At 46.8% G+C, this 11,780-nt stretch overlaps 1 protein-coding gene across 1 annotated transcript in view; it reads left to right on the plus strand.

Annotated features, from left to right (window-relative positions):
• Nucleotides 1-2,936, plus strand: part of Kcnk1 (potassium two pore domain channel subfamily K member 1) — a 37,672-nt gene extending 34,736 nt beyond the window's left edge. The window contains exon 3 of the mRNA XM_032887602.1: nt 1,538-2,936. Coding sequence (XP_032743493.1) covers nt 1,538-1,797 — 260 coding nt within the window. The 3' untranslated portion in view covers nt 1,798-2,936. The remainder of the gene's footprint in view (nt 1-1,537) is intronic.
• Nucleotides 2,937-11,780: the final 8,844 nt, after the last annotated feature.

Genomic DNA, 11,780 nt, shown 5'->3' on the forward strand with positions numbered 1-11,780 from the left:
TGCTTGGAAAAGTGCTTATGAAACAGGGTGACTGTCACAAGCCATTTGACCTAAGGAAAGACACACTAGCCACAATTGACTGCTTTCTTCCTCTAAGAGTGAAGCAAGAGAGAGCTTGGCTTCAGGCTGAGGCATTAGTGGTGTTGAGCAGCGGGGAGCAAATTAAAACTGGCTGCTGTTGAGAAAAGCAAGACGATGCTTGTTGAGAAGTGTGCCCAGGGCAGAAGGGTCAGGCAAGTGTAGAATGGACCAGATCCCCAGGTCTGTTTGGGCAGAAGACAGGTCAGGCCTCTGGGCTTTCTTACACAAGGTGCTAACAAGAGCAAAGGCATGACCTGGGGAGAGGCTATGCCGATTACTTGGAGAACCCCAAGAAGTACCACCCTGGAACAGAAATAATCTTCGCTGGGATTAAGAAAAAGGGAGAGAGAACAGACCTAATGGCTTATCCTAACGAGTAATACCACCTGCCTTATTTATTACAAAACTCTGTCTCACGTCTTTTAATGGGTACCATAATTCAATTCATACATTAGAATTCAGATCATGAATGATAACAATGTTTCTGTTGAACATTCAACTTTCTACAAAGAGGAGGTGTCAGTGGAAAAGCAATAGAATGGTTTTATATTTAGATTTAGTATAACACGAATGTGTTTAAACACGAGAAGAGCCCCTCACTACCTCAGAACCACATAGAAGACCAAGCTGTTTCGGTCTGTATTCACTAGCCTGTACAGGCAGTGGCTAAGCCTCAGGAAACAGCTGTCTATTCTTTTTTTTTTTTTCAGGCTGGGGACGAACCCAGGGCCTTGCTTCCTAGGCAAGCGCTCTACCACTAAAATCCCCAACCCCATAGCTGTCTATTTCGACGATGCTGATTTAAGATTTAATTAGAATTCCCTATGTCAACGGTTGCTGTCTTTTAGTACCGAATGCCATTTTGGTGTGGTTTATGTATGGTGTCAAATAAAGAGTATTTAACACTTAAAGACAACTGTTGAAGCCAGGCCTGGAGAGATGGCTCGGCGGGTAAGCATGACCGCAACAGGCATGAGGACCCGAGTTTGAATTTCCAGCACCCACATAAAAAGCAGGCTGCGTACCTGCAAGCCCTAGCTGGCTGAGGTGGAGGCGGGACCATCCTGGGGCTTGCTGGCTGCCAGCCTAATGCCAGCATCAGTGAGAGACACTGAATCAAGGAAATAAAGTGGAGAGTGACAGACAGGGCATCCAGTGTCCTTTGGCCTCTGCACTCACGTGCCTGGGTACACCCTCCTACTTGTGCGACGCTCGGTCACACACATCTGAGGCCTGTGAGTGTGACTAATCCGAGTTCATGGGTGGCTAAGTCATTTCATTCCTTTCCTCTGCATTCCTCCATGAGCTCTGTGGACTTCGAACATTCTAGACATCAGCTGGAGTGGACCTACCTGCGGGAGAACGCTTGTGTGTGTGGCATGGGAGGGGGCGAAGTTGTTCCATCTTGATTTTATTTTAGGTCAAACTAAGATGGTGCCTGTTTTCTGCCTCCCAGGTTACCTGCTCCTGGGACTCATAGCCATGTTGGTTGTCCTGGAAACCTTCTGTGAGCTCCACGAGCTGAAGAAATTCAGGAAAATGTTCTATGTGAAGAAAGACAAGGATGAAGACCAAGTTCACATCATGGAGCATGACCAGCTGTCCTTTTCCTCCATCACTGAGCAGGCGGCCGGCCTGAAGGAGGAGCAGAAGCAAAACGAGCCTTTTGTGGCCTCCCAGTCACCACCCTATGAGGATGGCTCTGCAAACCATTGAGCATGGGCCACCAGACCCCGGACATGAGGCAGAGCCTTGACTGTGTTCATTTTTACAAGAAAGTCAAAGCTAAGATGATGTTATTTTAAGAAATATCTACTGTTAACAATATTTTAAAATAACGGAACTTTGGATCCTTGGGGGGGGGTGGGTTTTAATCTCTGGGCAAATGAGGTGTGCACCCATAACTCACAGGCAATGTGATCACCTGACATCCTGCACCTGTAACTCACAGGCGATGTCATCACCTGGCATCCTGCACCTGTAACTCACAGGTGATGTCATCACCTGACATCATGCACCTGTAACTCACAGACGATGTCATCACCTGGCATCCTGCACCTATAACTCACAGGTGATGTCATCACCTGGCATCCTGCACCTGTAACTCACAGGTGATGTCATCATCTGGCATCACACACTGGGGATGAATACTTGAAACAGTGTACTGCAGTGGATGGAGGCAGGTTTTCTTTGTAACTGGGGACTCTGGGTTTGCATTCCAATCATTTTGCCGACAGCTGGGTAGCAACATTTATATTTAAAAACAAAACAAAAAAAATCTATAGAGATGTATTTTATAAATAGGCTTAAGTGTCCCGGCTTGCATGTGCCTATCCAAAATGATTATTTTTGTAGAAGTCTAAATTAACTCTATTTATAATGAATAGGTCACCATCCACTGTGTACATAGAACATATAAATATGTTTATATTCTGTGCATATGTGTAGGCTACCAGATTTCCCTGTACTTCTTAAGTCAAGATAAGAGTTTTTTTTTCTTTTTGATTTCTCTTTATACTAAAGAACCCAGAAATGCCACAGCAAGCTAGGAGGCATAACGAACTCAAGAGAAAATCAGGATGATATTCTGTTCCTATATACATTTCTACTCTCTTGCGACAGCGTAGGACCAGACAAGTGAGGAAGAGGGTTGGTGAGAAGGTGAATCTATTTAGTATGGAAGGCATGCTACCAGGTCTACCCACCTCACAGGCCCGGAGGGCACACCACCGGTTCTACCCACCTCACACTAAAGCACAATGGCAGTGTCCCCCTCCCCCGAACAAATTATGTCAGGTTAATCTGAGAATTCTACGTTTAGAAGCTGAAATCAATAAAATCATGGCAGATTGCAATCTTGTGGCTTACTACATCTGATGTTTTCCTCTATGTGTATTGTCCATGTATGCCCCACATTAGAGATATTGTACAGTAACAAGTCACCGGTGTGTCTGGGATGTCAGGATAGGTACTGTACAGTAACAGTTCATTGGCGTATCTGGTTTATCAGGACATTTAATGAGACCAGGTAAAGTCCAAGTCTAAAAGCCAGCAGAGTGGACACCTGTGGCTCTGTCACTCAAGCTACATCTTGAGTGTAGGGCTCAGGAAAGCCCCTTTGTGTCCTCAGGGTCTAGATGCCTTGTGGGCGGTCAAATTATTTAATACAATGGCTGTCACATTACATGCCTGACCCTTCACAGAAGAGAGATAATGGGATGGTTTTAGAGTGCGGAGTTTATTAGAAGAGTTATTTATGACACAGACAGACAGATAGACAACAGCAAAAAGGGGGTTCTGAAGAAACTTCAGGCCTCAACCAGAGACAGACAGCATGGTTGGGCCCCTGAAAAAAGAAATCAAGGCTCTGGTGGTGGAAGTGGGCTCCTGTCTTACAGTTTTTCTGAGGTTTAGGGAGGGGCCGTGACACAAGCCTACAGCCAGGCTGTCTGATTCTCAGGTAGGAGTGGGTAGGGAACAAGATGTTCATCCACTACTAGTCCCTTACGTTTAACTTTCTCTGTAGGTGAGAGACCATGGGACCCGGAAGTCTGTTAGCTAAGAGCTCTCAGACAATGTATCTGTGAAAAAGGCTACTATGAGGTACTATGGCCTGGATTCTCATATTACAGTCTTCCAAACCTGATACCTGTGTCATTCTAATGTATTTCTGGGTGGTTACTCTTGGCTTCAGAAGACTTAATTTTGTAGAACGATGGATAATTACAGACCCAACACAACCATGGATATTTTCTCATAACATTCCGTAGAATATTTTGTTTGTTTTATCCTACGGCATTTAACTGGCTAAGGTTATTTGTCAAATATACCCATTTCTGGGCTGGAGAGATAGCTCAGTTGGTAAAGTGTTCACCACGCAAGCATTAGGACCCAAGTTCAAGCCCCCAGGATCTGTGTTCAAGACATTTCCAGGTATACCTGCACATTTTCAACGCTAATTCTAGAGAAGCTTAAAGAAGTGGGTCTCGGGCCTGCTGCCCATTGGCCTAGCTTGCTTGACAAAGTCCCAGCCAGTGAGAGACCCTGTTTGAAGAACAGGGGTGTTGTTGCCTAAGGGCTGACATCTGAAGTTGTCCCCTGAACTCCAGATGCCTGTACTCACGTGTGCACATGCACATGCATATACTCACCAACACAAGCATGCCACACCCATGCACATGCCCTCTGATAAGTGTACACAGATGTACCCATTTCCAAAATTGTCTGTGTACCTCCAGCACCCCTGAGACCATGTCCCATAACTACAGTACTGTTGTGAACACATGACAGTAGTTGCCCCCATGGTCTATAGGAGAACCCGGGCGCCATTTTTATAGGGGGAACTCTGATCATAGTGAAGGTTATTTTAAAATCAGCTACCACAAGAGAAATTTCTTTTCCCCTCAGAAATTTAAAACAATGTTTTTTTATGTGTTGTTGGTATTTAAATGCTACGGTTTATGACCTCATCTGCCCAGGAAATAACAAACTAGCTGTAAAATGTGAATTTATTTTTCATAGCTCTTGCTGTGCAATGATACTGATATTCACAACAGCTCTGCTGGGACAAGGAGGAGGAGGAGACATATATACATATGTGTATATGTGGCATATGTGTATGTGTATGTGCCTGTGTGATCTGTGCATGTGTATGTATATGTATGGTCTCTGTGTATGTGGTATGTGTGTGTATGTATATATGTATGTATGTGGTGTGTATGTATGTGTGCATGTGGTGTGTATATGTGTGCATGTGTGGTCTCTGTATATATGTGGTGTGTGTATGTGTATGTATGTGTGAATGTATGTGTGTCGTGTGTGAGTGTGTACATGTAGTGTATGCATGTGTGCATGTGGTATATGCATGTGTGATAGCAGGCACACACACACACACACACACACACACACACGCGTGTGCAAGTAGAGTCCAGTGAGTTTAGATGTCTTCCTCAGTTGCTCTGCACTGTGTTTTTGGAGACAGCATCTTTTACCAGATCTGGACCTCAGTAATTCACCTAGGTTTGTCACCAGCAAATCCCATGGCTCCACCTGTCTCCATCCCCCAGTGCTGGCGTTCTCGAATTGTGCTCCCACAGGCAGCGTGTACTGAGCTGAACTCTGGTTCTCAGGCTTGCACAGCAGGCGCTTCTCCACTGAGACATCTCCCCGGCCCTTGAGTGTCTTTCAACCCATCAAGAAGAGATGATATCACATCCGGGAGAGCTGCAGTTGTGCGTAATCACACCGCCTACTGGTTCCTTGATGATAGTCTCACTGGCTTCATTAAATTTTCACACCGTTCCTCAGCCCCGTGTCCCTACAGTGATGGTTCGAAGGGGAACCTTGGAGTATAGTATTCATAATTACTTAATGCCACTGCTGCGGCAGCACCCTGGTGTCTCGGATTTTCCTCATTGTCTTGCTTGCCTGTGGGAGGGCAGGCCTGAGGGGGCGATCAGTACTTCTGTGCATAGCTGAATCCAGTCTCCAGTCCACATACACTCCTTCCAACAGTTCTAGAGCTGGTTCTGGGTGGCAGCGGAGGGTCCATCTACTGCTTCGGGAATTTTAGTTTATTTCCTCAGAATGGAACAGGCACCACACGCCTCCACTCTTAGGAAGGGCAAAAGCATCAGAGCATCCATCAGACAGTCTTAAGGATTCAGAAGAAAAAGAAGAGGAGTTCATGGTACACCCTAGGCCCTTGGGCTTTCGGCGGGCGGGGGGAGGTGTCTTTGCAGATACACAGATCCCTGGTGAGAAAAAGCGGATAGCCAGGAAGGCAGCAAACAGAAACGTGTGGGGAGAAAAGATGGTGCAGATACAACAGGGACTGAGGCCTTTCAAGACAGGTGTGAGCAGAGAGAGTCAGTACAGCTTCAGCTATTAAGACATGCCAGCCCTTTCTTGCTAGGACCACCCCCTTCATTTGTAGCTTAATATTCCTGCACAATCATATCTTAGTGGGGATCCTGCCATCCTGGACTAAAGCAAGACTGAATGGCCGGGATCCCAGAAGATTGACTTTTTCTTTACTTTCCAAAATAGACACCTCTCTCAGCATGGCTTCCCTCAATACCGGACAGGAAAGGGAGAGTGGAAGGGTTGCCTCATAAGCTCAGGGTCTCCCAGGTGGGCTCCTCCCCTGGGTGAGCCTCTGTAATAAAGCCACCCACAGCTGAGGAGGGGTTTCCTACCTCCATGAACATAATCTAGCAGGCCCCTCCCAGGCATACTCAGAGGCCTGATTACTAGATGAGACTCGACCAGGTGATAAGACTTGATCTGGGTGACAGTCACTAGGAAGCATCCCAGTTTCTTACCTGCACATGACCTGGGGACTTGGGCAGCTGAATCAAGTGCTGTGGGCAGTGGTTTTCTCTTTGACCCAGACTGTGTTTCCCTCCGGAATGAATACACAAATGTAACTAATGGATGTAACTAATGTAACAACTGTAACTAGTGAAACTTTACAGAGCCCCTCCTCCACCAGGCAGGCCTTGGTTTAGAGAATTAAGCACCTGTTTACATTTTCTTTTACCTTTTCGACTGGCTGAAGGCTCTCACAGATCATGCACTGTCCCACACTGAACTGGGGACGGTGAGACTTTCCTCCCTCTCCTCTCTGAAGAGTTGACACACCTGTCTTCATTCATCCACACGGCAGATACTTTGCTCAGTGGGTCCTGTCACTGACACTGTGCATTCTTCCAGAGAGTTTTAAGTCCTTCCATAGTACCTGGAGCTGGGCATCTCAAAGGTACCATAATCTATAACTTCTTTGTTCCTTTAAGATGTCTAGGGGAAGCAGCCAGTTGCTGGAGTAAAAGGACTGCACGATGCAAACCCTTTGTGTGCATATTAGAGGTAGAGGCCCAGAGGTCATGCCCTGCAGTACTGAGCACACAGCAAGACAGCACCCATGCTGATGAATGCTCGTGGCTGTGTGAACAGGTCTGACAGCACCGTCACCGATCAGATGTTAAATTCCTGCCTCTGGGCCATGCAACTTTACGTGCAAGACTGTGGACCTGAGTTTGAGTTCCCAAAGCATAGTTCTTAGAAATAAGATGAAGTGGCAGAACCAATATTCTGAGTGTCGGAGACTAGAAGATCGCAGAGGCTTTCTGCTGTCTAGCAGTACAATGAGATCCATGTTCAGTGAGAAACACTGTCTCAAAAAACAAAACAAAAACAAAAACAAAAAGACAAAAACAAATGGAGAATGATAGAAAAAGACACCTGATATTGATCGCTGGTATCCATGTGTACTTATGGTCTCCATACACACATATGTACATATACAGAAACAGATACATACACATACATATATACACACATCCACACAGATACACATACTCTATCGCTATATGTCACACACACACACACACACTGTCTCTTTGTCTGTTTCTGTGTTCGTTTCTGTCTGTCTGTCTCTGTCTCTGCTGTCTGTCTCCATCCCTGTCTCCGTCTGTCTGCCTCTGTCTCCGTCTGTCTGTCTGTCTGTCTCTCCCCCTTTTGCGGCCCCTTCAGCTTTCATTCACCTCCATTGGCACTAGCTTGATGCCATCTCTCCTGCCGCCTCTAGTCGGTGCCCTGATGGCCTAGTTCTGTCCTATGCCAGCCTATGCCACAATATCTGTTCTGTGTCAGTTGCAGCTCTGTCCCTGCTGTTTCTAATTTCCTTGCCTTCCCTCCTTTCTGCCTTTCCACCAACCTGACATTTCCAGATCCGTCTCTCGTCAATTCAGAGATGTTATTTGAAGAAATGCTGTCCAAACCCAGTCCCTCATTCCCCACTCTCCCCAGTTCCTTCCCACACAGGCCTTGCAGCATCTCTCATGAGATTTCCTGTTTTAATCCAGATGGATGTCGGCATTTGCTATTACGTGATCCTGTCACTAGACCAGGCGGGAGCCATGTCTAAGCGTGCCTGAAATAGTTCTTGTATCCGATGAGACTAAGCTCGGTACACACCTAATGTAGGAAGATGTCTGGAAAGCAAAACTTTCTCAGTATTAGGTCCATGGTGGATTCAGCACTGGAGATGAGAAGAGGAAGTAAATTATTATGTTACCAACAAAGAAGTGCTCCCTTGGGGTGGCAGAAGTTATTCTGGATACATGAGACACACCAGTGAACACAGAGAGAAGTCACTCCTTGCCATTAGTTCAGCAGTCTAGGCTGGCCTTGAACTTTTATTCTCCTTCCTCCACCGTCCAGGCGCTGTGGTTACAAGCATGTAGCACCAAGTCTGGTTTATCTGGTCCTGGGATCATATCTAGGGCTCCGTGTAGGCTCTGTAAGTACCCTACTAACTGAGTGGCCGTCCAAACTCAAGAGCTTGATTTAAGGGGTTGGGGATTTAGCTCAGCCGTAGAGTGCTTGCCTAGCAAGTGTAAGGCCCTGGGTTTGGTCCCCAGCTCCAAAAAAAAAAAAAAAAAAAGAGCTTGATTTAAAAGGCTTTACCTGGGGCTATAGAGATGGACGAACCATTAGGAGAACTGTTGCTCTTCCAGACAACATGGGTTCAATTCCCCTCACCCACAACTGTCTGTAACTCGGGTTCCAGGGGTCCGACACCCACTTCTGGCCCACACGGGCACCAGGCATACATGTGGCAAAGACACACACGCAGAATAATATTCATATACATGAAATAAAAATAAATGGATCTTTCCTTTGAAAAAAAGGTATTACAAAGCATGTCCTATCTAGCTTAGCTGTTTTATGAATCTTATTTCACCCCCTTATATTCCGCCCAAGGCAGGTGCGATCCCGCATGGCATTGGGGATGCTCTTTCCCCTGTTTGAGTCCACAGTCTCCCATCTGTGACAGGTGTCCGCCTCTTGAGGTCGGTGTCAAGGGGGAGCATTGATAAATGGCGAGTGCCTTCTCTCTGCCTGACATTTTTACTAGGTGAATTCTCAGCTTACCTTCACAGACAGGGCTGTGAAACGGATTGCTCAGCCTCTATTTTCAGATGAGAAAAACAAACAAGTGGTCAGAAGAGCAGAGCAGGTCAGTGCAAGTCGAATGCCTTTAAGTAGCAGAGGAGAATGGCTAAAGTCACATGGCCACTGAACAGCAGAGCTTGTTCCCAGAGCTGCTAGGCTCATAGCCTGGGAACTGGTAGTCCCAACTAGCTGGGCTCTCTACCTTTCCTCTAGAGGGCAATTGAAGAGAAAGAGACTGAAGGCAGAGGAGGACTGGAAGGACTGGAAGAGGGGAGGACTGGAAGGCAGGGGAGGACGGTCATGCATTGTGGCTGCACTGAGTAGGGAAACAAAGTGATCCAGTGACTCCTGAGTCCCCCTGGAGGTTACTGACATGAGGTTATGTTTTCCATCTCTCTCTCTCTCTCTCCTCCTTCCCTCTCTCTCTCCTCCCTCCTTCCCCTGTCTCTCTCCTTCCTCTCTCTCCCTCCCTTCCTTCTCTCCCTCCTTCTCTTCTCTCCCTTTCTCTCATCCCTCCTCTCTTCTCTTCTTTCTTTTCTTTCTTCTGTCTCTCTCTCTTTTCTTTTTCCCCCCCCTCCTCTCTTCTCTCTTTTCTTTCTCTCTCTTCTCTCTCTCTTCTCTCTTTCCTTTCCTCCTTCTCTCCTCTAAGACAAGGCTTTTTGTGTAGCCCCCTGGTTGTTCTGGAACTTGCTCTATAGACCAAGTTGGCCTCAAACTCAAAGCTCCTCATCTGCCTCTCTGCCTCTGCCTCTCAGATGAGGAGATTAAAGATGTGACTACTACACCCAACCCTGAAGCTTATGTTTAAACAAAGAGCAAGAGGTGTGCATTGCTAAGCGGTCCAGGTCAAGGTGTAGCCCTGCCCATCACCAGCCTACCACTGTCAGCTCCTGTCTGTCTCACGAGTTGTCAGAACTGTGTGACATCTCTTCCTGGGAGAGAAGTTTCTCTTCCAGCTGGCACCAGGCTTCAGGCTTTCCTTCTCCCAGCTTATGTATGATTCCTGAGAAATTCCGGCTTCCTGAGGCTTCTTTAGATAGTCTGGTTCCTAAGGGAAAAGCGCAGGTGTCTCTTGAGAATATTTCTGCCTCCTACCTGAACGGCAACAAGCTCCCGAGTGAATTCAGGTAAAAAATTATTGCTTACTGTGTGTTTGGGATATAAAATTTTATTAGTTCTGAGAAGTGTCTAAGGCAAAGGAAATGAAGTCCTTGCCCCATATCTATCAAATCTAGAGATCTAGTAGATGCCTAGAGAGGGGGCAGTAAAAGATGAGTTGGTCCTCTGCTCTGGGCACGATGTGTGCTGGGTTTGCAGAGCATCTGGAGCAGTTTAAAGCTGATATCCGGGAGACGACTATTGATGAAGCTCTGGAGGTGGTTATAGATGTCAGTCATGAGATCCAGTGACTCTGTAGTCACGTGTGATGGGGTCCTGGAGCCGATGCAGCTAGCCTGGATGAGCCTGTTGGGGTCACGAGACAAAGACAGCCAGAGATGTCGATATTGCAGGCTGTGGTCCCCAAGCTCCACTGGAACATCTTGTTTCACCCGTTGCTTTTCTCACTGTGGTGACAAACATGTGACTAACGTTGTGTGAGAGGGAAGGGTCGATTTGGGCTCACAGCTTTGAGGGGTTACAAGCCATCATGGAAGGAAGGCAGGATGGTGGGAGCATGAGGTGCCTGATCATGACCTCTGGAGTCAAGAAGCGAAGAAAGAGGATATTGGTGCTTAGTCGCTGGCCCACAGGACAGTGTCATCCCCATTTAGGGTGGGTCTTCCTCCCTCAATCTACTCACTGTAGAAACTGCCTTACAGGCATGCATACCTAGGGGTCTGCTCCATGGAGAGTCTAGGTCCCCGTCAATCTGTTAATCAAGATTTACCACCATAGTCAAAGAGGACAACCCCTCCCAACCTTTTCAGCTCATGACTATGTGAAAAAGAACCCATCAGTGAGATGCCTGAGATAACGCTGGGACCATCCATGGAGGAGGACAGCCAGGACCCAGGACTCACCTCATCACCAGACACTAGAAGTCTAAGGGCATGAACATCTCATATTATCCTTTCATGATCAGATCATTGAGATGTTCTGATCTAAACCTAAGCCTGAGATTCCTGTCCAGCAGACCCAGAAAGCCAGTTGGGTGGTGTGCTAACATGATTCCCGAACAGGAGAGTCGAGGGTCTTCCGCTAAGAATTCAACCAAGAAAGCTGAAAATGGGGGCTAGAGAGATGGCTCAGTGGTTAAGAGCACTGGTTGCTCTTCTAGAGGACCCTGGTTCAATTCCCAGCACCCACATGGCAGCTCACAACTGTCTGTAACTCCAATTCCAGGAGATCTGACAACCTCAGACAAATACATGGGAGCCAACAAACCAATGCACACAAAGATAATACAAATAAAAAACATGAAAAGGAAGATAAAACAGAATTAAAATGAAGAAAAGAACTCCAGACTGAGGAGATGGCTAGGCCGTAAGATACTTGCCTTGCAAGCATGAGGACTTCAGTTCAACCACCCAGCACCCAAGTTTAAAAAAATAAAAGGACAGAGAGAGAGAGAGAGAGAGAGAGAGAGAGAGAGAGAGAGAGAGAGAGAGAGAGAGAGAAAAGCTGGGCATGGCAGTGCATCCTTGTAACCCCAGCTCTGAGGAGGAAGAGACAGGAGGTTCCTGAGGGTTCGTTGGCCAGCCAGCTCAGCCTGTAGGGTGAGCTCTAGGCTAGTGAGAGAC

Source organism: Rattus rattus, chromosome 17, assembly GCF_011064425.1.
Source record: "Rattus rattus isolate New Zealand chromosome 17, Rrattus_CSIRO_v1, whole genome shotgun sequence".
In the NCBI taxonomy this organism is placed as follows: Eukaryota; Metazoa; Chordata; class Mammalia; order Rodentia; family Muridae; genus Rattus; species Rattus rattus.